This window comes from Platichthys flesus, chromosome 7 (assembly GCF_949316205.1).
Source record: "Platichthys flesus chromosome 7, fPlaFle2.1, whole genome shotgun sequence".
Taxonomy (NCBI): Eukaryota; Metazoa; Chordata; class Actinopteri; order Pleuronectiformes; family Pleuronectidae; genus Platichthys; species Platichthys flesus.
In genome coordinates, this window is record NC_084951.1 from 2,744,812 (window position 1) to 2,771,621 (window position 26,810).

At 42.8% G+C, this 26,810-nt stretch overlaps 3 protein-coding genes across 4 annotated transcripts in view; 1 reads left to right on the top strand and 2 right to left on the bottom strand.

The window, feature by feature from the left end:
- The window catches only part of skia (v-ski avian sarcoma viral oncogene homolog a), a 70,301-nt gene extending 67,334 nt beyond the window's left edge, over nucleotides 1-2,967 (bottom strand). Inside the window, exon 1 of the mRNA XM_062392105.1 lies at nucleotides 1,643-2,967. Within this exon, the coding sequence (XP_062248089.1) occupies nucleotides 1,643-2,548 (906 nt within the window). The 5' untranslated portion in view covers nucleotides 2,549-2,967. The remainder of the gene's footprint in view (nucleotides 1-1,642) is intronic.
- Nucleotides 2,968-13,581: 10,614 nt separating this feature from the next.
- si:ch73-70k4.1 (uncharacterized) lies at nucleotides 13,582-17,629 on the top strand. The gene is made up of 2 exons (XM_062392476.1): nucleotides 13,582-14,262; nucleotides 15,633-17,629. The coding sequence occupies exons 1-2, from the start codon at nucleotides 13,664-13,666 to the stop codon at nucleotides 15,703-15,705; spliced, it is 672 nt and encodes a 223-aa protein (XP_062248460.1). The 5' UTR covers nucleotides 13,582-13,663; the 3' UTR covers nucleotides 15,706-17,629.
- Nucleotides 17,630-17,723: 94 nt separating this feature from the next.
- Nucleotides 17,724-26,810, bottom strand: part of prkcz (protein kinase C, zeta) — a 110,694-nt gene continuing 101,607 nt past the window's right edge. For both annotated transcript variants that reach the window (XM_062392474.1, XM_062392475.1), the window contains one exon: nucleotides 17,724-20,912. In XM_062392474.1, the coding sequence (XP_062248458.1) occupies nucleotides 20,825-20,912 (88 nt within the window). In that variant the 3' untranslated portion in view covers nucleotides 17,724-20,824. The remainder of the gene's footprint in view (nucleotides 20,913-26,810) is intronic.

A 26,810-nucleotide genomic window follows, 5' to 3' on the forward strand; every position in this document is an offset into this window, starting at 1 on the left:
ATGCGTGTTAAGAGGGGCAGGCTCAATGTGAGTGCATGTATGTCAGAGGTGGATGGCTGGCCTGAGTTAGGTGGATGTTTTGGTGGGGGTGGGGGGTCCGATGTTTGCTGAATGCTCCCCTTTGTTGGGATCATATTATGTTTCCACCACAATACTTCTAAACCCTGCTTCATCAACTCCATTCATGTGTAACAGTTCATGCAAATGGCCACAGTAGCCTCTTTTTCCGAGAGGTGGGCTGGGGGCTGGGATTCTTTTTATCAGTCTACCACCAAACTACCTTCTCTGCAAACTCCTGTCTGCACACTGAAGAACAGATTATAATCCCTTAATACATCTTTACAGACACTTAGCCCAAAAGGCAGAGCCGAGGGAAGAACTGAGAATCTGATTAAAATGTGTGTAGCCAGAGTCAGTGTGAACGCTCGGATTCTGATAATTCAAATGTTTAGAAAAAGAGAATCAGAAAATGTTGTTCTAACCAGGAATAAAATATGAAAGTCCTTTGACACTGGTGGCAGCACATCAAACCAATCAAAAGTCCAACAATTGTTGTATACACTTACGGGGGCACAAAAGGCTCCAGACATACACAAACACACACACAATTGGCAATTTTTCACATAACAATAATCACACTGCTGACCAAGTGTATCCCTTCCCCTGGGAACACACAGACTGATAGAACAGCTAGAAACGTAGACTGAGCAAGATATAGCCTCAGTCCCAAGAAGAGAGCGCGAGAGAGAACATGAGCATCTGTGTGTGAGTCAGAGAGGAAGAGAAACGGAGAATGGAAAAACTGAAAATTCTTTTAAACTGAAGCAAGGAAGGAAAAGTGTTTCCCCGTTGACATCAGAGCTGATGTTTGAGCTACACACTTCTCCAGGATGCTGTTTACTGTTTCCCATTGAGCCATTTGTTGGTAAACGAGAGTGTATTTACAGTACAGGCCAATAAAAGCCTGAGAGGTGTTTCACAGGCAAATAATGGTTTTATTGCCACCAGAGGCGTTTTGTTGTCACTGCTGGATGAGGCCTAATTAGTAACAATCTGGCAATGATGACCAAATACTAAGTGGTCTCTCTACAGGAAGGGGTCAATGACCCCCGGATAGACACGCATGACACACAGTACGAGACATCCATGTGACGAGTCACGGATACATTTTCGAAATATGTAGGTAACATATTTGTATTATTCATTCTGTTGTGGGGCCCATAGGGAAGCCTCCCAAAAAAAAAAAACTAGGATTCCCATGACCACAGGCGAGGAACAAGGAAATCCAGGTCTTCAGCACACCCTCTAGATGCGAACATTTCTTGAGGCATGCAGGGAAGTTTTGGCAAATTCAATTTTAGGGGCCATAAGTTTGCATTTAGGGAGCCAAACTACATGGATTCACTAATGTGGTGTATTTGAAGGCTTGGATAAACGGTGTTTTAAAGGCAATATGAAGAAAGCTCTGTGCTGTTAAAAGGGATAAACATATGTATGCATGTAGCTTACATTCCCAATGGACAAATACACTCAAATGCATGAATTGGGTCTTGACAACGGGGGAGGAAATAAAACCAAACCAAAAAAGTAGATGAGCTGCACAGGAAGGAAACAGCTCCCATGGCGAGGGGCAGCAACTCACCCTGGACGATGCTTTCCTCTTGTACTTGTTGGCGAAGTCAAATTTCTCCTTGATCTCTTCCAGGAGCTGCTCCAGACGGGCCTTCTCCTCTTTCCCCGTGTAATCCTGGTCCAGGAGGATGTACGCTCTCCAGTTTGCCGAGTCGAAGCCCCAGTGGCAAGTCCTGTTCTCCTGCGCCTTGTGACTGTGCACCACGAACTTATGGGTCGGGTACATTAGTCTGCACTCCAAGCACTGGATGCACGCTGCGTTGGGGCTGCTGTACAGCTCCGGCACGAACAAGCCTTTGCACTTGCCGAAGCACTCGTGGTAGACTTTGAAGCTCCTCTCGGTGAGCTCCAGCTCCAGCGCGCCGCCGCTCAGCTCCTTCTTGCAGCGCGGCGGGTAGGCGCCTCCGTAGATCAGGGCGTTGCAGAGCCGCTCGGAGTCCGTCTTGGTGATGAGGCCGCAGGACGGCGCCGAGAAGGGCAGGATCCCCATGACTTTGAGGATCTCCAGCTGGTCCGCCGTGCACCGGGAGCAGTAGATGTGCAGCTCGTCGCACACCGAGTTGATCTGTTGTAGGCTTAAGTCCCGCAGCACCGTGTTGAGGATCTGCGGCAGGCACAGTCGCTTCTCTCCGCCGACCACGAAGCACGAGATGGTCTCGGCTTCCAGCACCGTCTCGCACCTCTCCGTGGAGCGGTCCGATGGGATGAACAGCGGGCCCGGCATCACCGGCGGCGGCAGATGCTGGAGAGCCGGCTCGGGCTCCTTACCTTCTTTCTTGAAGAAAAGCTCATGTTGCCACCGGGCAGAGAAAGCCGCCGGTCCGCCCAAAGAGCTCATAGAGCTGAGGTGAAACTGCTTGAGAGTTTGTTGCAGTCCCGGATGAGGCTGGAAGCTCTGGCGACTTACTGTCTCCATGTTTTTTCTGCAACTTTAGAAGCGCAAGTACTTCTCGACGACGACCGGGAATCAAGAGTTTCAATACGTCCCTGAGCCTGGTAAATCCACTGAGTCCCAGAATTGACCAAAATGTCGACGCGCTTCATCAAACATCCAGTAAAAAAAAGTCCCAAACGGCCAGTGGACTGTTTTATTCCTCCGGCTACTGAGTGAACACCGGCCGGTCGCTCCCTGCAGAAACTCGCCGACTGTCCATATCCGACGAACACGGCTCTCCAAACTCCAGAGAAGAGAAAAAGTTCCGAATGTCGAGGTCCAGGAGGAAGCGGCCGGTAACGAGACACCAGCGGCGGCTGTGGGTCGATACGGCTCGATAAGAAAAACCCTGATTTGAGGTTGTGTCCGCTGTCGAGGAGCAGTAACCCGCTCCGTCTGCCCCGCAGTTCACTGTGAATGTTTGGAGATGAGAAGTCTGAGAGCCTGCCTCTCTCTCTCTCTCTCTCTCTCTCTCTCTCTCTCTCTCTCTCTCTCTCTCTCTCTCTGCCTGTCTATGTCGCTCTCTCTCTCCCTCTCTCTGTCTGTCTATGTCGCTCTCTCTCTCTGCCTGTCTATGTCGCGCTCTCTCTCTGCCTGTCTATGTCGCTCTCTCGCTCTCTCTCTCCACACCCTGCCCAGTCTCTCTCTCTCTCTCTCTCTCTCCCTCCCTGTGTGTTTGTGTGTCTGGCTCAGTCATTGAATACCAGCCAGGAATGTGACTGACTCTGTGAGGCTGAGCTCCTCCAGGAACAAGCCTGCAGAGAAAGGAGGAGAAGAAGAATAGTTATATATGTGCCTATATATATTTACTACTTAACAAAGAATAATATTATTATTATTGTATAACGGTTTCTGCTGTCATTAATAACATAATTACACCTCTCTTTCTTCTCTCCCCCTCTCTATTATCTCCCCCATTTTTCTCTTCTCACTCCAACCGGTCAAGGCAGATGTCCACCCCCATTGAGTGTGGTTTTGGTTAATGTTTTTTTTATCTCCACAGTCAACTTAGTGTTAGCTTGTTGTGGGAACTGTTGGGTTACAGTTGGGTTTCTCTAGAATATTGTAAGGAGTTACTAACACTACTAACTGCCTTAAGATGATGCATATATACATGTGGTAAATGGGTTTAAGTCGGTTTAACCGCTCCTGTTTTTGTGTATATGCGAGACAAGACAAATTTAGCTTTGGAAGGGGAAGCTTGCACTGACTGTGGTATTTATTTTCTCTTCTGCTTGAATGTGTCAAAACGGTTTGGCAAGTAGCAGGGAGTAAACAAGCTTCATGTGTTGGGGACCTTGAGAGACAATCCTGCTACTGCAATGATGAGAGAAATTAATTTTTCACAGATCAGACTTAAGAAAGCGATTGTAGGCAGTAAATTCACCACCACGTTCAGAAATAAATAAATCAAGATAGTTGGATTCATCTATTCATTCTGTTGATTTTACTTAAGGCCATATAAATTGTTATCTCTGCAAAAGGCCTTTTTGTAGAATATGTTGAGGTTTTCATAGTTTGTTCAGAAGAATGAAAAGCTTCCTAAAGCCAGTTACCACTGTGGTATCTCTACATGAATGAGTGAGTTTTGGGGCGTAACAGTCTATTGATTCTGAATATCTGCACAATTGTTTCTTATTTTGTTATACGTTCAGGGAAATATTGTGACACGTTACTTCAGGGAGTGAAGAAGTAACCTGAAGTCATCGTCAACCGGGTGCTTCCACATCAGGGGGTCGTGTGTCCACAGCAAGTTCAGCACTTTGCTGTTCCTGTGGCGTCCCCTAGCCACACACGGCTGTAACTGCAGCATGATGTAAGGAGTGTGAAAAGGATCTGGGAGAATGTTCCAGTGCAGGTCATCAGAGTCAATGGGTTCGATTGAAAAAGGAACCGATGATATATCTAGTATGATCTATTATTTGAAGCCTTTCTAAAGGTCTTTTTCCAATAACAATTGTTATTATTATTATGATTATTAACAAACTAGTCAGAGCTGATACCTGATGGAGCGCAAGTGTCCTGGTCTTTCTCTCCTCTGTCTCACCCTCCGGCATGGGCAATTGAAATAATATCAGTAATTGAGCCAATATAATTTTCATCAAAAGCAATGTAACAGTAATATATATTCATAAAATGTGCAAACACAGTTCATTACACATTTGATCAACTTCAGATTTGTAAAAGGTTTTACTGTTTATAGTGTGTCTGTCAAAGAGTTTTAAATAATAACATAAATTCAAGAAAACAAAAACATCTACTGTTTAGGGTTGCAATCAATGATAATTTTCGTTATCAATTAATCTGTTGATTCATTTCATGATTAATCCATTAGTTGTTTTGACCATAAAATGTCTGAAAATTGTAAAAAAATAGATTTATTGGCATTAGATAAGCAAAGAAAATATAAAATATTCAGCATTAAGAAGCTGAAATAAGAGAATTTAGATTTTTAACTGTTGGAAATTTACATCAAAAAAAGATTCAATGCAATTAATCGTTTATCAGAATAGTTGCCAATTGATTTAATAATCGATTACTGATCACTTATCTGGATACTTTTTATAGTCTTATTCCTGTAGGTTTTCAGGCAATATGATTCAGGTGTGGGGTGGTGCAGCAGGCAGAGCTTGATCAGAACATATGTTATCTGCTTCAGATATCACGATTGAGATATTTTTCATCTTTTTGTGTTTTTCATCTTTGCATCTGTTGTGTGTTAGAAATGTCATGAACACACCCATTCGCTCGCAGTGAATCCTGCGGAGGCTCTCCTGCTGTGTTCTCACATTGGCTCCTTTCGAAACTTCTGCAGACTTTTTTCCCAGGGACTGGCCTGGACAATGTCTGCAGAAACTCCGGTGGCTCTCCGGTGTACATTTGAGTTCACACATAGCCCCTTGAGAGAATATCTGGAAGATCTCAAGAGTTCAGTGCATGTCAAAAAGCAGCTATCATGTCAGACACAGAGACCACTACCTGTTCAAACTGACTGTAGCTCTCTGCTCACACAACAGGAGATACTGCACAGAAGTATTTGGCAAGGAGATTAACTGTTATTTATCAAGAAAGCACACCACTTTTTAGATTTGTGTTTTTTGAAGAAAAATTTACATTGAACCTTGGTGGTGTTGGTAGACATGCTTTTGATATAGCTGCTTTCCCCTGCTTCTAATCTTTATTTTAATCTAGGTTAATCATATCCGGATTCAAAACCAGCGTCTGCACAGTATATTACATGCATTGAGTAGTGAGTTACCAAGCAGTGGCATACAGTGAGTGGTCAGTGATGGTTCCAGTGCCGGAGCCACAGGATTGGGCTTTGTCCCATCTAGCTGACAGATAACTAACCTTTCCTGAGGGGGACCAGAGCCTTCACAGGGCCTATCAGTCTGGCACGCAGCCGTCCTCTCTGCCAGCACTGAGCTCTGACAGCTACAGGCTGGAAGTGGGCCTACAGTACTATACTGGCATACTGTATCACTGTCTGTGTGTTTACGTGAAGTGGTACTGGATACAAGTGAGCTTGTGCTTCCTTCAGGTTTCTCATCCTACTAAGGCCAAAGCTGCTAGACAGTATGTACTGTATGCCAAGCCGCGTTTTCAATGATTCATAATGTTGCCAGCATGCAGTGATTGTCCTCTTGCTCTCCTTTTTCCCTCATGAGATTGTCTCTGCTCTTCACTTGTGTTCTTTGTATTTGTTGCCATTCACTCTGCCTTTTTAATTCTTCCCTTGTGTGGGATGATAACCTCTATTACAGCTCAAAGTGTTTTTCTTGAGAGCTGCATCGTGTGGGGCACAATGGACACTACCTTCTGCTCACTGTTAATATGAAGGTCCCACCGGATGCTGGGCCTCCCCTCATCGCAGCAAACACTGCATTGCATAATGTTTTTTGCAAACCGACGTGACCATTGCATGGTAGTCCAGCTGCAAGAGCAAAACTATTTTGAAAACTCCTCCCTGCTGCTGTGTTCAAGGAAGCCCTGGCTTCCAGTATGTAGCAGCCGGGACAACAAATCAAGAAACTTTGCTCCTGTCTATTTTCACACATGACCAGGCACTACATTAAAAAGACACAAGTTTAAAATTAAATATTCTGTTTTGGTAAATTACCAAAGATTCTCAGACACTTCGTGGAAATGACACTTCCCAAAATGGTAGTTTCAGGCTGCGTTAGACTCACCATTGAATTTAGTTTGACGATACATGAAGTATCCAAGTGATCTCTTCTTTTCATTGAAGTACTTTAACAGTATATACATAAATGACAAGATTGTCTCAGCAGAAGGTCTGAGGATGTTTGGTCAAAAGGACACCATGAAAACCAGAAATTCACATTGTTTCACCCTTAATAAATTTCCATATGGTTTCTCCCCTAAAATAGAATCAAATGTAATTAATACAATTTTAATTAACTATTATTGAGATTAAAAGTGTTAGTCAGCTTTAGGTGAATTTTGCACTTGGTCAATCTGCCCACATCAGATGGACAAAGTCAAAAATTCACCTAAAGCAAGACAGAAAAGGGCATGAAGACAAAGTCTTTGAAAAACCCAGGTTGTGTTTTTCTTAACTCTAAGAGTACAGTCACAAATATGTTAATATTTCAGAGGCGAACCTTTCCCTCCATTAACATCTAATTGAGAATGCACAAATGTGGATAAGAAAACATTCTTTTCCCGGGGCTAAGCGAATCAAAGTGTGGTTTTATGTGGTGTTTAACTTTGGGGTAAGTAGACCCTCAATATCCGCTTTGCATTTGTAACCAAACTGAGCTACATGTGCTACATCCAAACAATTACAACCTAAAGACTACATTTCATCCATATATCAGCACCAGGTGCAGATCAGATGGAACAGAACAAACCTCAGAGGTGGCACTGAGATGGACCTGGTAGGTCAACATGTTGTCAATGTTAGGAAACAGAGAGGATGGTCATTATGGTCCCAATGGGGCAAAGAGCATTAAGTGAGTTAATAAGCAACTGGAATGAGTGGGCGAACAATAATGTTTTAAGTAATTCATTTTTTTCATCCAATTCATAAAGGTCAGTTTTCTAACTGGCTACAGTCTATCTGAAAGGGTATATGTACGTTGTCAGCTTTCCATGGACAAATTAACTATTTTTGTTTGCTTTTCTTTAACCTAAATGCTTAAGGCCCCTGCCAACTCACTTTTATTATCCTCCTCATCATCTTCACCATCGCCATGGCAGCGCAGCAAAACACAGCATCACGTGGGATGGATGACATAATGTTTCCTTCCAGGCGCAGGGTTGCTTTTTTCCCAGAGTAGCACTATGTACCACAGGCTTGGCCCACTGCTCTGCTTTTGTGTTTCTTCTCATCTGTGGTTGAGGTAGAGCAAACTGATTGGCCAATGTCAGCAACTCAGCGGCAGTCCTTCTGGAATACTCATCCAACGGGTTACTGTTTCCAAAAGAAGAAAAAAAAAACTCTCACCTTATTTCAAAGTGGCAGGTTTTCCCATAGTGCTGTTTTCCATTCTTCTAAATAATGCTTTCCTCTTTGCCTTCTTTTCTTTTCCTTCCGCTCAGTCCAGCTTTCCCTTGTCTTTTTCCATTGCATAATTGTTACCACTCTCCGTTGGTCCCTCTCTTCTGGCCAAAAGCTTAAAAGGCTCAGAAAGTCCCACCATTATTATGACTTCAACTTTCCACTGTATGTGTGTCCTAGCAAAGGGAACAAATTATTATCGTTGCAGTTACTATTTTTGTATGATGTAAGCTTCAGTGTGCACCGAGTACAGGTCCTTGTGCAAGAGTGACATATTAAAGTGAATGTTGATGATTATATGCTTCACGCAAACAGCACACTATACAAAGCTTTTCTCATGCTGTTTCGTTTGGAGGGAATCGAACACTCTGATGAACTCCATCATTTGTCCATTATGTTCTTTCCTTTCACTGATTTTCATTGATGACTTCACTTGTTTTGCACGTATTTTACATGCTTTTTTTGTTCTTGCCTTGATAACGTTCTCCAGCCAGTTGCCTAGAATTAGCAGAGAGTGAGTGTCACTTCAAACATGTTACAGAAACAAACAAAAAAAATGCGTATATTAAAAAAGAATCCAAAGAACCCAGGATGGAAATAGCCGAGTCTCTGACGGAGATGTCAAGAGCATTTTTGGTGACAAGGTGCCAATGTGCTGGAAACAAAAACATGTGAACTCAGCAGCAGAATCACTACATAACTACATCCTGCGTCTGCCTGCTGAACATGTCTGAGCGGATAATCTCCTGCTGTTTTGTTCATGTGTGAAAGGCAATCTCTGCAGAGAGTCCGGACCCAATTCTCCAGAGATCCTCCAGGGGTCATGTCTGAAAAAGGCTTAATACTATTCAGTGATCAGCCAGTTCTCCCTCCAGCTGACAAACAACGCTGCAGCTCAACTTTTACTGGAACAAAAAATGTCTTGACCTTGTATCTTCTGACCAATGAGATCTGTGAGTAGAGCCCGGCTTTTTCCAGGTCTCAGCTTGTGACTATAGTCGAACAGGCCTCTGCTTTTGAAGCCTCCACACTATGCAACTCCAGCTTTTTAAAAATCCTGTCACTTATGTGTGAAATCTTTCAGAAATTGACTTCAACTTTCATATATACAGATTAATCCTATTATTTGGGATTATATTGTATCTATATTTGTCCTCTGGTTTCATTCCTTTTTTTGTGAAGCATTTTGTGGTTGAGATAACTCCTATATAAATAAAGTTAATTGTTATGCTATGGGTATTCAATGTTCAATGTCTTTGCTTGGTCTTCCCAATCCATTGATTTTTGTGCATCATTATGACATAGAAGCGGAGTAAATCTACTATTGATGCTTTGTTAGGATTGTTTGATCATCATCATAGCTCAATTTGATTGGACGGAGGGTACGACAAAATATCTACTTTACCACCTGTCCCATCCAGTCCAGCTGAACACAGGTTTACAGGTGTCCTCACTGAAACAAACAGTATGTGGTATTAGTATGAGGGCAGACCTCAGTGTATTTATCCCACTATAAGTTTAAATTGTCACTTGGGCTTTAATTCCAGTCTGCTCTGATGATTTAGGTTGTTCAGTTCTGCCTTCTCCAACTTAAACTACTTTAAATTGTAATCTTTTCCAAATCATCTGAGGATGTGCACATCATGACAGGATTTCGGGAAATGTCCTCTATACAGGTATTACCCACAATTCCCTTTATCACCCCCCATCCATTCATCCATCCATCCACTGTCTTCTGCTTTGCCAAGCTCGGGTCATGGAGCTAGCCAGCCATCTAGGGCATCCCATTGGTCCAAAATGTTGATGTTAGGATCGTTTCCAGTTCCCAAAAATATGGTCATAGAGAAGCATTCCTGGCCTTGCTGGACTGATGCAATATTAGCTTGGTATTGATCCTAAAATCGAATCGTTGACTTTACACAACAAAGCCACTATATATATCTACTAGCACTCTATGAGCCCGGTTGCCATCTTTACTCAGCTGATGGCCTTCTGTTCATCCCAATTTATTATTACTATTATTATATTATTATTATAATTATTATTTTTTTATTATTAGGGTCTTGCATAATGTGGTGGGGAGCCCCTGTTCGTGAGGAATACCTGAGGTAAAACAGGTCAGTCTCTGATTGGGTAGAATCGCGTGACGTAAGGTTTCAGGGATACGGAAGTGCCCGTCGCTCAGCGTTAGCGCGCATTTTCAAAGGGATTTAACGAAATGGATGAAAATCAAACCAAGTCCAAACTGAAACGGAAGAAATCGAGTGTGGAGAGGCCGCCGGCGGAGTCATGTTCCCGGGACAGAGAGAGAAGCATGGACATTACAGAGGAGATCTGTGGGTGGGTCTGTCTGTAGTGTATCCTCTGTCTGTACTGTCTGTACTGTCTGTACTGCGTGTACTGTTACTGTGGACTTATCAAACGTTAAAGGATCAGGTTCAAACTGGGGATCAGCCTTTACAGCCCCGGGTTTCATTAGCGTTGTTTGTCTGGTCAGGAAACGCCGGGGCCAGACGAGAGAACAAACCCCCGTTGAAAAATGTAACGTTTTAAAGTTGTCTTTAGTGTGAGCTGGAGAATAACAGAGAAAAAACTCGTTTGAAGACGTTTTATGATCCATGAAGTCACAATATAATATTCGGCTTAGTTGTTGTCCAACAACAGCGTTAAATACAATGTTTAAACTTTTGAAATATCCCGATATTATTAAGTAATTCCACATTTGAATGACACCAAAGTGAAATTATTATAATCTGAATGAACGTGTTATGCCTAATATTGTAGAAATGTCGTATATGTATCTTTCAGCAACATTTGTTTTTGTTTGCCTCCACCTGAGGCAAACAGGTTTGTGTGTCTGGATTTATACATGCTGAAGTTTAAGAACATGAAATTCAAATAAAGAGAAATAAGGGCAGCTGTATACATACTATATATACAAACTTTGCCTGCATCTGCAATGAAGGAGAATACATGGACTAACTAGAATGGTACTCAGAGGGCTCATACCTCCGCCAAGGCCCAATATGAAACCACCCCCTATGAAACCACATTGAAATTAACCAAAAGTTTTATTAAAAAAAATACTTTTATAGAACAGTGCCAGGTTGTGAAAAACATAGGTTTACATTTTATGAACAAGTACAGCAGAAAAAATGTAAGAAATTAAACAATATACAGTGGCTTCAGACAATATACAGACTCTTTATTTGAAATTGTTGACAAAGCGTAGGCAGAGTAAGACCCTAACTGTATCTGATGCCAGTTATAATGTCCTTTTGATTGGTTGGTTCTCTCTTGTTGTTTTATGATATAATACCAGTTTTATGGGTCATGGCTGGGTTAAAAATAGGACTGTGTTTATTGTCTATTTGTACTTCTATTATTTTTCCCTTTTATATTACCTCAGGTAACTGTCACGTCACAAAAAGACGTCACCCACATTCACAAATTCTTAAATAAACCCAAAACAAAACTACTCCTTGTATTACAGTCTTTTCAGTCAGTCAAAGGGTCTGATCTGGTGTCTGTGAGCTGAGGTACCGAATCCATTTCGACCACATTCACTTACATTTCTCTCTTTTTATTTATATAGAAAATGTTAATCTCTCCATTATATAGATTTCGTAAATACTTTTGACCAATTGTCTAACCACTTGTCAAGGATTTTCTCCCGGCAATATGATATATTCTCATTAAGTACTTATCTGCCATAGTCTGAATATTCAATGTAATAAAACCCGATAATATATTGTCAGAGCATCAAATGGGATAGTGATCTGAAATATAGTTTCCAAAGACTTGTAAAATTTCTGCCAGAAGGATGTCATTTTGGGCAATCTCAAAACAGATGATAATGGTTAGCTGTGGTGGATCCACATAGCCTCCAACAACACATTCCAGCAGCTTGGAATCTCTTCTGGGCAGGGGTTGTACAAAATCTTATGATGATTTACTATCCAACTGTGCGATGATGTAGTCATCCATTGTGATTTTCAAATATTTTTAATCTTCAGATATTTTTCCCATCTATTTTACACACGCTGAGTGTTTTCCTTTTAAAAGACCTGGAAGCTCTTGTATAATGTAGATATTATTTTCCCGACCCCTCAGTTATGACTTCATTTACCTGGAGGCTCACGTGAAGGTATCTAAAAACATCTTTGTATTGTCGTTCCTGTAACCTTTTTAAGATTTTCTAAAACGCTTTATTACTCCATATACTACTAAGTAAAAGTATGCTTTGAGCCATTAGCTCATCCAGACACATCCAGATTTCTATTTGTAATATCCACCAAATTGCACATACCCTGATCTGGATCCAGACTCAAATTGAAAAAAATACCACCACATCCTACCACAAATTGGTACATAATTAAATATAATTCATATAATCCAGGCACATTCCAGCTTTTATTATTTTAATATATACAGAAGAGACTTGTCATGAATCTATGTCTTATTTTGTATTTACAAATCAGTACAATCACTGAAACAAGAAGTTTCATGAAATGCTGACAAAATTATAAAATAAATGACCATCATTTACAACTCTTCCATTCTGGGTGTTGGAAGATGAGATCTATTAGTTATACATCTTGAAACTCTTCGGTTAAATCCAACACAGTTACATTGAGGAAAAGGCTGAGCTGCATTCCATAGGGAGAAGCAGCCTGCACTCGGTTGTGTGAGGCAGACAGTGTGTGATCTGGGCTTCACAGGTCAGTGGATCCTGCAGCGGCCTGGTGGAGCGGAGAGGAGCTGCCTGCAGCGGAGAGTCTGTGGGCGATCACCCTGAAGTCTGCTCCGCCGTACCTGCAGGACCAGAACCGGCACCTGGTCCCTGATCTTCCAAATCTGTCTGCAGGGGTATGTTACCATCGAGTGTAACTCATAACTCTGTTTCCCTAGTGAAGGTGGTGAGACGCACAACTAGACTCACATCAGAGACAGACAAACATCACACAAAATTACAAAAAGATCTAAGTTCAGACGTTAAGTAATGCTCTTGTTTGTTTGCTTAGACTAGTTATAATACAAACCTAATAGAGTTCGTAGTTGTGATAATTTGACATTATTGGTGTGTTATGGCAGCAGCTAGCAAAACTCATTATTTCTACAACATGAATGTGTGTTTATTGTTAGTCTTTGGGATTCAAGAATATGGTTCTTCCTACGCATTCCACCACCAGTCAGCACTTTTCAATATAATCCACAATAATTGCTTTACCAGAAGTGGGTGCCAATGGAGGCCAAGGGGGTCATCTATCTGTAGCAATGTTGGCTTTGCAAGATGTGAGCTGTAACTATGCATAATGTGTATTTAAAGTGCCACACTTTCATAAAACCTCTGGTATGTATTGTAAAATATGGAACCGTAGATACCAATATTTCCCCTTTGCAGCAGCAGAGTCGTTTCCACTGTGGGATTTATACAAACCAGGAGAAATTGCAACATGCCTCTGTTGATTTAACACAATTACCTTTTATTAATATCATTTCTATGTGGTTGATTTTTAGACATTGCAACTTTTATTATCTGTGTTAAATAAGGGAAAAGCGTCTCCCTTCAGATGCTTAAAAGCTCCCACATTCAAATTAATCTTTTTCTTTCCATGGCACCTCAGAGACCAGCAGGACAACAGTTGGGTGAACAATGGTGGTGTGACCTCAGAGAAGACGTGGGCCCTCTCCCCGAACCCGCTCCTCCTTCTCCGAGGACTTTTTCGAGTCCAGATCCTCTCGGACGCTGCTCCCCTCAGAGGGAGGTCGCAGTACACACCAAACCTGCAGTGCATACCTCTGACACACAGTTCTCCTCTCACAGCATTGGCAGAACAGCACCTCAAGCCCTCGGTAAAAGACAGTGGCCATCCCTCCACAACCGAGAGGAAGCGGCATCATCAGCAGGATGCTCACGTGTTAGGGGAGGAGAGGGGGGGGGAGGAGGAGAGCAAGATGAAACAGTTGGACTGGTGAAAAGACAGCTTATCACAAACCAGGTGAAGGAGAGAGTAAATAAAGAGGAGGTTGTGATGGATAAAGGGGAAGAGGAGGAGCTGGGGAGTGGCAGAGGAGATGGAGGAGCTGCAGGAGGAGAAGAAGGAGGAGAAGAAGGAGGAGGAGAACGGCTGCAGAGCTGCCCCATGTGCCTGATTGTGTTTCCTTTTGGGTAAGAAATGCAACCAAATTACTTCTTTTTTTCTGTATCACAGGCAGAGGCAGGATAGAAGGTTTTCATTCTGCTGTGGCGATCACATGTTTTTGAAAATCCGGAGGCTCTCATTTGGACATTTGCGTTCTCACATACAGCCCCACAGGATCTATGGAGCTCAGTGCAGGTCTGAAAGCAGCTTTACAGTATACGTACTGAACTGCAGGTATTATTATATGTTTAAGGACTATAATCCGGTTCTGGCCCAAAAAACCTTGATTGCAGGCTCCCCAATGGAAACGGTGAGAAAGTCACTGAGAATAAAGTGTTGGTTGTGCTGCTGTGGGCCTGGTCCTGGTCTGACCTGGTGACTCTGTTAACGTTGGCCTGTGCAACAGCAGCCGCCTGTGCTCTCACTCTGCACGTCTCCTGCAGAAACAATGGTCACCTCTGTGTGAGCGGACACAGAGGACGACAGACATCTGCTGCTACCCTTACTCTCCTCGTCCTCCACCCATATTCCCCTCACACGTGCACACCTGCAAATACAATTTTAAATAATAGGACTCAAACTCATTTTTACCACCAAGAATGATTTAAGGATCCGATTCAGCTCAAAAGTTAAATTTGTCCAGTTCTTTGACCGCATACCTGCAAAGCTACTCACATTCCCATCAGCCTTAGCAGTACTTTGTGCCTTGAGTGCTATTTAGGAAAAGTTAGCTTAAACCACAGTTGCGTGCACTACATCTCAGAGCTGCTAGCATTACTGCAGAATTGTTGTGTGTCCACCCAGAGAGCAATCATGGTTAACTTGTTATTAACTAAATCCCCTAAAATCTGGCTTTTGTCTGTTATTGTGACTTCAAGGTCAAATAACTCTGCAGTAGACACAAGTTTTTATCGACTCCAGCAGTGACGGAAACATTACACCTGGGTTAACGAGTTATTTTGGCAAGACAGCAAGGTGAGAGACCTTCTGTTGTTAGCATGGTTGTGATGTTGAACGTGACGTACATGGGAAAAAGAGATAGGCCACCTCCTCGGCTGGCAGTGGGAAAAGAGTCAATCGCTTTTTTAGCGGGTTTAATCACGTTTTTATTTAAACCCACCTGTAGCCTCTAATTTTGGTGTAAAAGAGGTATAACATGCCAGGATGCGATGGGTTTGGATTCAGCGTCCTGACACAGTAACAGCTTGAAATCGTTGGTTTTGCAGGTAGATGTCTTTGAGCAAAATGTAGTTGATATTCACTCTAATATAATTTTTCATTTCAACAGTTCATAAATACGATTTTCTATCTAAGTTGTCGGGCTGTAAGAAGCACTATGTAAGCGTGTGTTCACGGTCAGCAGCAGAGGTAAATCTCCTTGTTCCTGTCACTCCAGGTTCACACAGATGGACTGTGACGGCCACCTGGCCCAGTGTCTGTCGGAGATGAACGTGGACATGACCTGGTGAGCCCACAGGTGGCTGCGCTGGCTGCCGTCCAGGAGCTGCGAGCAGCCCAGATGCCCCACGCTCTCCAGGATCCCGTTGTACGATGGACACACCCAGAGCACAGGGAGCGCTCATATTCAGTGATGCTCTGACACCTTACATAGGCCCCACACTGACAGAGGCACTCCTGCTGGGACACAAACAGCATTCGGATGTTACAGGAGAGAGGTCTTTTTGAGGAATGTCCATCTGGCTTTGGTCACAATGACTCTGACTGCACCTCTCAGAGGACCCTGCTGTCATTTTTCATTTACCCTCTTGAGACCCTAGTTCCCACTACATTTGACTCCACTTGATCGTTTCCACTTGCCCCCTGGCAGCCTACCTTTGATTCCAGCCAGTCAAGTCCCACAAACTTAAACAACAGTTCGACCTGTCATCATCTGAACCAGGTCACATCCTCCTCAGAGAGCTACTTCATAAGTCCACATTCGACTGATTGATTGAAAGATGCAGTTGTTTTTTCAGACGAAACACATTTGAATTATAACTGCATACAAATAACCACTGACTAATATTAAGCTTAAAAAAGTTACAGACATGAACTGCGGAAGATGTTTGGAGAATTTGGTCCGGACTTTGCCTTTCACACATGAACAACACTGCAGGAAATTGTCTACTCTGAGTGTTCAGATGAGGGGTGGAGCAGTAGGCAGAGACGGGATGGAACACCAGCTTCGGCTCTTATCACCAAAAACTCTCATGACATCTATGCGTATGCCACCGCTTTTTCATCCTGAGATATTTGTTATCTTTTTGTTTTTATTTTCAGTTTTACATCTGTTGCATGTTAGAAACGTCTTCAACGAGTGGGGGGCTCGCAATTGCTGTGAATCCTGGAGAGGATCCCCTGCTGTGTTCTCACATCGGCTCATTCCGGCGATCTGCAGAGTTGTTTCTCGGCCAGACTATCTAATTTTTGTGTTTTTTACTTACATTTTTTCTGATGGAGTGAAAAGAGCTGAGCGGGTTTAAGCTGTGGCTCATTCAGCCCATGTTCTTGTTACTTTGGAAAGTCTTCATACAACCAGAAAGCCCAGAAAACAAGGAGAAACATTCTGTGATGTAAACAGAGTACAGAACTGTTGCTGGGACGTACTATTCACCTTTGCCTAGCATAAGGAAGCAGGTGTGAGCCAGGCTCCGTCCACAGGCAAGAAACACAAACATCGCTTCAGCTTATGAAGACGTTGTTTCTTGCTGGACCACATGCAGCATCAGTCGGTGTCGGTGTAACAGTGAGCGGGGCGTTATTGTTTGTGTGCAGATCAGTTCACGTGTTCATCCACGACCTTTAGAGGTTCCCCTGCCCCCCCACAATCTTTTAGCTGAGCAATGCTGAAAAAGTCCAGACTCCAGCTATGAACCGACTGAGACTGATTCATTGACCTTCTCTTGCTGCTCCCAGAAAAATACCTAAAATTTTTGAACGAAATGTATTGAAACCCATTTAAACTGAATTCTGTGTGTTCTGTGTGTATTTACTCCAAGTCAACTCCACCTCAGAGGAAAGAGTCTCTGATGAGCTCATGCTCGATGCCATCATTCCCACCCAAACAAAAAAACATTCACACGCAGGAACAATTTAGATTTAATCTGAAAATATTTTCAGAATCATATTTCTGTCTAACTGCAATACATGTGAAGTGTAGATGGTTAGGAATGTGAATACTGGCCTTGATATATGCCCAGTAGAGTAACTGGGCTGCAGATTTCCAACGAGAATTTCTAACAGCTTATTTTTCTCTGCATCAATAAAACACAGATAATGATATTGGAAGATGACAAGTGGTTAATGGCCCATTGAAGTCTCCCTGTATTAACAGAGTAGGTGCTGATCAGAGGGTGCGCGCACACACATACACATGACCCCCCCCCCACACACACACACACACACACACACACACACACACACACTGTGTAGCATCTAAAAAGATTGTTCTGATGTCTGCAAAAAGGAAGGAGTCTGTTCACGGAAATCCAGTATCATTTTTTATAATTACACATATTTACAAAAATGCGGTGAAGCAAAAGGAGGCGTTCCCCACCAGTGGTATGTTAGGTTCATTCAATTTTAGACGAGTACTGTTTGTTTTACAATGGCTTACTCTTAATGTTTACTCTTCTGTGCTGTGGTTTCAAGGACTCCCAGTTCATCTGTTGGTCCCTTCAGAAAAAAAGGATGACACTAATGTTTCACCTGCTGTGTGAAAACATGACATTAATGAAGTTCAGAGGGTCGGAGGGCGAAGCTTCCTTCAGAGCAGAAGTGATTTCCAGCTTCTTCAAGTGTGTGTTCAGTGTGGTGAACTAATCGGTGCTGCTTCTTTATCTCTCCTCTCTCTATCCGTTCCTTGCCTGACTGTAAAGGCCCTGCAGCTAATGGAGGCCCTTTGACTCAGGATCAGCTAATTAATCCTATTATGTTGTTATCAAATTAGCACGGGTCAGATTTCGTCAAACACTTCTCAGCCAACACAGAGCTGTCTTTCCTCACAAGTGCACAGACATAGCGATTAACACAAAGCTTGTAGGAGAAGTGGTTTTAAAATAAAATCGTATGATATTCACATATGTGTTGTGCATGTGTTTGTTTTATGAGCACAAGGCTCCTACACTTCCCTTTGCGCTGCTTGCTGTGTATAAATGTGGCAGTGTATGAAGTCAAACCTGCCTGAACTAGAAACAGCCTAAAACTTCCCTGTATACAATAAGCTGCTTCAGGGGCAACGCGAATTGTGATTAAAAACCCTCTGAACCACGGGGGCTGTAGAGCTGAGCAGTGTGGGCCAGGCTGACTTTACACCGGGCAACTGTCTGTTATTGATTAAGCCTCCGACTGATGCTGAAGCTTTATGATCAATGCAAATATAAACATGTTTGAACTTTTTTATTTCAACAGGTCAGTGATAACTAAGTCAACTTTGTAATTGAAGAATGTGTAACATAAATTATATGTTTCCTGATTTAAATCAAGACATTGATGCCTGTTTGATGCCAACTTTTGGTTTTCTGTCTGAATATTTGATTGTGGTTGATACTCGATAAATGATCTAAAATCGACCAATGGTTATGATATATATTCAAAATGTGTCTATAAATCTTGAAACTTCTCATCATGACTAACAAACTGCCCGATGTTGGAGCTCTAACACGTAACTAGAAAATATCAATCATCAGAATTTAATTTGAGAAGCATAGTTTTAATCTCCATGTGAAACATTTATGAAAAATATGATTCCTGAGAGAAAAATGTTTTATTATTTAAAGTCCTAGTGACATTAAACGTCCTCAGTATTTGACTTTGCCTTTTAAGTCCCTAATAATACGTTTTATATTGTTTGACCCTAAAAGCTGCGGTTAATATTATTTAATACCACTGTTAATAACATGCTGTCGGTCCTTTGCCTGTTCTCTACAGTCAGTTCAACTGTCCATGACACAATAACACCGGCCGCCCACTCCGAGACCTTTCTGAGGGATTAGCACGATTTTTAATCCAAACAGATTACTTTTGTCATTTCACTTGGTCTTTTTGACTAAAGGAAGAATCTCACGATGTCAGTGGGACTCAGCTGCAGTAGCATCCGAGTTGCACCATGTAAAGTCAGCCTCAGTGCCGGGATGGAAACACACAATGATCCCGAAATAGAAATGAGACACGTTTCCACAAGGCAGAACAACCCACCGGTCACATGACATTTTTCGACTGGCTGCAGATGGTCACGCAGTGGCAGCTGGTGTGGAAGAATCCGAGCTCGGCCAGCAAGCCAGTACACACTGTGGAGGCCAGAGCCAATGAAATGCCTCTTAGCCGAAGCCCTGATATCAGGTTTTTCCAAATCTCCCAGGCTGTGATTGCACCGTGGCCTTTATACACCTTCATACTGGGTGTATAAAGGCTGTACAGTGTTTTCCAGCACTGTACAGATGCTCTCTGCTGGATCAAAGCCACCTGTGACAGTTCAAAATTATCATTTGGCATCTGAAAAAACTCTTGGTAAGCAGGACACAGTCGTCACTATCTATTATACTGAAGACTTCAACTTTGAGCATTTCGTCTCCTACAGCCACCAGAGTCAGTCATTTATGGATGATTCATTAAAAACCACGATTTATTCATTAAACATGAAAAGATTCAGTCAGGTGTTGGGACTGTGGCAGGTCACTTTGCTCCAAATGTATTGATTCCCCTCTAAATTTGAACAATTTGGGCCAACCCTGGCACAGCTCATCCACAGCTGAGTCCACGATGGGTGAAGAAATGTTCAGTAAGTGCATTCAGAGACAAGATCATTAATTTGAACTTTGAGGCACTTCTTAAATAAAAAGTTGTGTCCCAGTTTGTTATCCCCCCCTCCCCCAAGTGTTTGTGAAAACCATAAAAGATAGAGATAAAAAGGAGAGTTTGTGATTACGAATGAAAATGTGCCACTTGCATCAATAAAAAGGCATCGTCAATTTTGGATCAACTACCTACAATATAATACACAATAATAACTTTTTTTTTTTCCTCTCGTACATTCTTGTTCGTGTGAGGCCTCGCCCCGCCCTACAAGATGAAAAAAGGAAAAAGAAAACAAAGTGCACATAAAATGTCAAGTTCATTAACAGAACCATCATATTCATCCAGGGATGTGAGTCAAGTTGAGATGTGTTCATGATGGCAGGCACAGAATCAACAACAGCTCTCTGTTCAAATTACAAAGCCAGTCGTGCTTTGACATGAGGATGGACATTCTGACGGAACAGAGGGATGAAGCCAGGGGAGATTAAGAAAAGAAAAGAAAAGGGGGGAAGACAGTGGAACGAAAGGGAATGTTCTTGTAGTTCAGCCTCTTTATTTTTTCCATGTAGAAAGAAGAGTTTGCTACTCCCAACAAAACTGAATCGTCCAGGAAGGAAACTCTCCCACTCTCCTGTTTGCCTTGTTAACAGGTCCAGAGGGTGAGTTCGTCCTCCCCATCGTCCTTTACTCTTCTGCTCGCCTTACAGAATTGGCGAGTTGCGAGTGGTTTTTGGCTGAAACGGCAGCTTGGACAGACAGTAGGTGGGCGAAGGAGGAAGCTTCGTCTCTCCTTCATACAGACTCTTCTGTGGATAGCAGCAGGGGGTTGATGTATTCAAATCCCTCAAATTCTGACTGGTCTATTCTCTTGATGACGTCCCTGAGGAGATGGGAAGATGGAACGCAGAGTTAGAGGTGTCATTTCAGCACAAACGCAGAGCACGGTGCCATCTGCGGCAACCCTGGATCAAGTTCTGAACAAAGGCGGGGACCGGTTGAAGTTTCACAGCATTGACTGAAAAGACTCTCCCTTCATGTTTTAAATCTAACTGACACGAACAGTGGAGTAGCTCTGGTTCTGATTTCAGTAACTCAGCCCACATTATCTGCCACCGATCTAACAATTGTCCTTTAGTTATAAATAAATCCATATGTGCCAGAGTCGCTGTGTTTGAGAGTTGGTTTGACTGAACAGTTTTCAATAGTATCAAATTATTCCAAACAAGCTAAGTACTTTTTTATCTCAGTTCCAGAAATAATCTCCTTCCATTCTAACACACCTGGAGATGTATATCACATTACCATTCACATGAACTGAGCTGATGTGAACAGGAAGTAGATGTCTACTCTGCAGATGAAAGCTTAGTTGCAGAAAATACGACTGACAAGAAACAACAAAGGTGAAAAGTAGGAGCGGGGATTTCCTTTGGATTGACGAGGCGGTGGAACTGTTAGTGACATGTACAGTGTCTCTGTATCTCAATTCAGGGGCTACATCCTTCACAGGTGTCACAACATCTTATCCCTGAGAAAAGAAGGCTCAAACGGGTGGATCCTTCCCATCTCAACCTATCCCAGGCTTCATTGTGCTCAATGGAACAGCTAACAGTACATTTGTTATAACAAAAGGGGGCATTCAAACTTCATCATTGAGTCCAGCTTCAGCTTTGTTGATATGCAAAAGCAATAAGGGCGACACTCATGGAAAGCATCTGTAAACCAGACTGTCTCATATTCGTTCAGCCTTCACTTTGTACACGGCCCAACAAGATGGCCTCTTTCGTGGGTCGGGGGGCCCTTGAATTGAGACACAGCGATGATCTGTTTTTCGGAAAGAGACAGGTCGCATGTCCCAGTTGAGAAGATGTTTTTTTTTACAGGATTGACTGTAGTGAGTACATTTTAGAAATGTGTTTGTTTTTCATCTGCTCTGCCTGTTTTAATAACTTTCCAAATTTGATTATTAATGGCTAGACCTAATCATATGAGGTCACTGTTTTTGTTGGTGATTACAGTCAAAAAATATATAACCAATAAATTACCACATGGTATGATGTATCTATGTCAGTGTATCTCAGTATAAATCCTTAAAACCCTATAAAAATGTCTCAGTACATGATGCCACATGAAGCAGAGGAAACATGGAGCGGACCAATCAGTGGAGAAACTTTTGTTTCCTGACGAGCTATTTCCATTAACAAAGGCATAATCACAGGTAAATGGAGCGGAACCCCATAACTAGTAGTCGGCTCAGACTGGCTGCATGGGTAAAAATAAATGTACTTCCTTAGTAACACTCCTGGCTTCTTCTCCTGTAGCAACAGGCTGTTTACTTATCTCCCTGTGTGTGTGTGTGTGTGTGTGTGTGTGTGTCTGTGTGTGTGGTGATGAGATGAAGAGCTGAAACCCAAAAAGGAGGCCTCTCTCTGGGAAAGGCCAGGAGGCTTTTTTCTCGGCAGACAATGAGAAGGAAGCTTTGAAGTTAAAACAAAAGGTGCGTTCACTGCACGTAACACTTCTGTACCAGGTGGGTGGGGGTCTCACTTTAAGTGCCACCAGCAGAGACACACAGGTTGCAGATCCCACCCACATGGAGAGCCCGACAAGTGAATCAAATGCTACACTGTCCTTTCTTCAGGTTACTGACCGGCATACTGATGAAGCAAATATTTCCCCTCTATCTGGTCTCATGTGAAGTACTCTCACTTTACGAAGAGGTCAACCACCAATACAACCATTACATGGAGAAAATGCTGTTTTTCTACGTTGGAGTTGAGGAGGGAACAGAGAGAAAGAAAGAAGGACACATGAAAGAGAGGGGAGAAGGTTTGGGAGTTGACCAAAACAAACAGTGTCTTCAACCAACGTAAAAAAAAAAAACGTTGCCTGTTTTCTCCAGGGTTTGGAGGACTTGAAAGCATTACCAGATGCAGAGTGAAGAGGGGAGAGCGAGGAAGGGACAGAGGAGGGAGTGAAGTGGCAGAGAGGGAACAAGCACAAGGAAGAAAAGAATGACGACACCTAAAGAACAGTCTTATGGTCCTCGCCTTCATGTTCAACCATGACACAACCACCAAGGGCCGAGGCAATAGAAGACAAAAGCATGCTTGCCTAGGCCCTGGCTGCCATTTTCTAAGAGAGGGAGCTTGCACTGAAAAACTAAAGCCTCTCTCCCCCTCCCCCTCCCCTCACCATACTGGCAAGCCCCCCCAGCAATCCTGGCTTTTAATGTCGCAATGTAAATCTCGAACACGGAGGGTTTACCCTTCTCTCTGCCTACACTACTCTCACTTCTCTTTCTTCTTGTGCCAAGCCCATCATGAGTGGGAAAGAGGGGAGACTGGAGAGCTTTTTGCATCACCCCCTCCTAGCGGGAGTGGGCGACATCAGCCCCTCTCCCTGGTAACAGAGGGAAAAGAAAGGGATGGGGAGATAAAGTGCGAGACGAAGGGAGGCAGCGTGCGTTGTCTTTTGATGTATGGTGGTGTTTGATGCCAGGTTGATATCTCCACTACTGAACTGGCAGTGTGCTCCCCACCCTGTTCTCCCACTCACCCCCCTTTCTCCCCTCACTGTGCAACCCCAACCGATTCGAAAATTGCCTCTCCAAAAGTCTGCCAGGGACTCCCGTTGTCAAACCCTGTCACAAATGAGCTGGGATGAGCTTCAGAGCCGTCTCTCTGCAGAACCCTAATGAGCTGCGAGGCTCACCCACTCCGGGCTGGTTTGAAGATCAGTGTCTACTGAACAGCAGAGGTGTACAGCACCTTCAAACAGAGGGAGAGCCTTGGTAGCTACCCAAAGACATCTGTCATAGGTGCAGAGCATGATGGGCAATAATAAGGTTCCAATTAACACCGGGAGCTCCTGTCACTCTGTGCACTGCCATTTCACAGTGGAACATGTTCACAAGTCGCACCAGCAGGATAAAAACGGGATGGTGCCTCAGTCAGTCTCCACCCAGCCAGTGGAGTGTTGAACCGGTGGTGATTACATCATCGACTACCTAAATGTAGAATTTTATTTGAAGGCTGCTGCACACTAGAGAATAATCAGGCTGATTGATTCAGAGCCTCCCTGATCTTGAATCTTGATATTTACAATAATCGGCTCAGACAGAGACCTGCAATAGCTAAAAAGCGACCTGACCGGAAAGCGTCCCCAACCGGATGTACTAGCATATGTGCCTGCGACTAAAAATCAAATTTTCCACACTTCAGATGATGGATGTGCCTAAAATGTGTTTGCCAGCCGCCATGTGAAAACTGAAGAAGAGGAATAATTTCTGGAGTTACTGTGAGATTCCAAGTACCTGCAATGGCCACTGTGAAATCGTTCTGTTACAAACGTTGAGAGTGTGTTCTTATGTTCTGTCCAAATTGTCTAGTTTGTCTGCTCTGATGATTCTAATATAAAAAAACGGTTAAATCTGTCATTATGGCTGTGGTCTCTATGTTTTTAAAGTTTGTTAAAGGATATACATCCTCTGGTGTGCAACAGGCTTTAGAGTGAATCCTAATCCTGCTTCATTTTAAGAACAAATAGTTAAGAGAAATTACGTGTCCCATCCAGGCTCAGCAGAAGAATCACTTTTCTCCATCACAATTTATTGTTCTTTTGTTGAGAGAGCAAAGAGAACAAACCTCAAGCAGTGATACCTTGTGTCTTGCCTGTACCTTAGGGCTACATTAAGCTTCAACAGTCTGTCTCAAATATGCTTTTTATGTCTACCTGTCAGAAACACAAACTCTCCAAAGGTGGACGTCTCTCGTCTGTTTTTCTTTTTCAAACATCTACTTGTGTTACTCCTCTTGTGCACAATAAAGTGCACAATGAATGCTTTCAGGGAAAACTGTACAATTCATTATGTGGAGACTACAAACCCAGTGAAAAGACAAAGCTTTTGGAGGGAGATCAGAGAGAGAAGGATCAGAGCTTGTATTGATCATATACTGTATGTTCTCTATTCACCGTTGCTCATGCAAGAGCACAGGAAGGGAAATCTCGCTTTTGTTCCTTTTTAGATTTTCAGAAGGCAGGCAGTGTAAATCACCACCTTCTTAGCTTAAAGTACTTAAATGTAGTATTGATGGGACTTTTCAGAAGCTGTGAAAGTTCTTTATCAAGCTTCAATTGCATGCGAGCAGCATAATGACTATAGACCAGGTGGGTTACCAAAGGCTTTTAGTGTTAACCAAAGGGGATGGGCCCTGTCTGAACTTCATATTCAAAATTTCATAGCTGAGATCAAGAAAGTAGGTATTTAGGTCAGACTTTCAAATTTTGCAGTCGCTTCTTTTTTTTCTGCAGAGGATGCAGACACCAAACAGGCTCCGGAGAGTAAATATTCCACATGATGGTTGTATATATGGGGACTGAAGATACACCGAGATAAAACTCGGAATATGTATTTCAGGAAAGATGAAATATTATATTATATAATATTTTAGTTTGTCCAGCTGTGCACTGCAGGGATGTGCGGCAAACAAGAAGTGACTGAGTAGAAAACAGAGCTATGTTCAAAACTGTCCGATTATGTGGAGACACAATGGGAGCCATGTGAAGGTGGACTAAACAGTGACGTGCTGGGATTGTGGGTTAATTAACATCGACAAAACAATTCAGTTATTTGGATTAGTCAGACATGATTCACTTGAGACTGTATTTAGAAATGATGGACCAGCTCTTAGTTATGCTGCTATAAACCCAGATTTATTTTTCTTCCTCTTCCTCTTCGTCAAATAAATGTCTCATTAATAATGTTACTGACTTTACTTTTTACGTGGAGTCTTTGTGCTTTATCTTTGCAGAATCAGGATCTCGGCCGCATCATCGATCGTGATCATGGTGATTATTACCACTAGATTGTTTAGATTTATAATATGCCTACTTATATATACTACTATAACTGGCAATAGCGCTATACAATTGTCATTGCTGCTCCTTTCATCTCTGTCAGACTTTTTTTTGTACTAATACTTTATACATCGATTAACCTCTTCATGAATGTCATGTTCTCATGAATATTGTACATATTGTTAATTTGTTGACGTGCTCTGCTACATGCGACATCTATTTCTTTTCTGTCCATCGTGTGAGAGGGATCCCTCACTTGTGACTCTCTCTGAGCTTTGTTACTGAGAGTTGATGGCAAATGAGGCATCTTGTTGAGCCCCGCCGCCTAAATTGTGATTTGTGAATATGATTGATTAATTCTACTATTACGCAAAGCAAACTTGTGAACATATCATGTTTCTAACTGAGCCAATTACCATCCTGAGCCATGTGTCTCTCTGAGATCTGTGCTCAGGTACCATGTGTCTCTCTGAGATCTGTGCTCAGGTACGGTGGCCCTGAGAGCTCAACGAACAGCAACTTAAGAAAACACATACAAATTGACAAAACACATGCAAGTTGACAAAACACAAGCAAAGTAAGAAAACATCTTCATCAATTTCACAACACAACACAACACATTACAGAAACGCGCTGCAAATAGACACACGCGCTTCAAATAGACGAACGCGCAGCAAATAGACGAACGCGCAGCAAATAGAGGCGACAACACAACGGAAGTGTTTCCAGAGGACAGCTAAAAGGGATGGACACCGCTGCCACAGGAGACACTAAAACGTCCAATTCACCATACAATTTCGGTTCCGCACAGGGGTTGTCATCCCGCGGCTCTGGAGCCGAACGCGCTCTTCAGTCCCTCTGCAGTGGCTGTACTGTACAGTGTTGTGCATATGTTTCGCGAATGCTCACCTTAACAAATCAC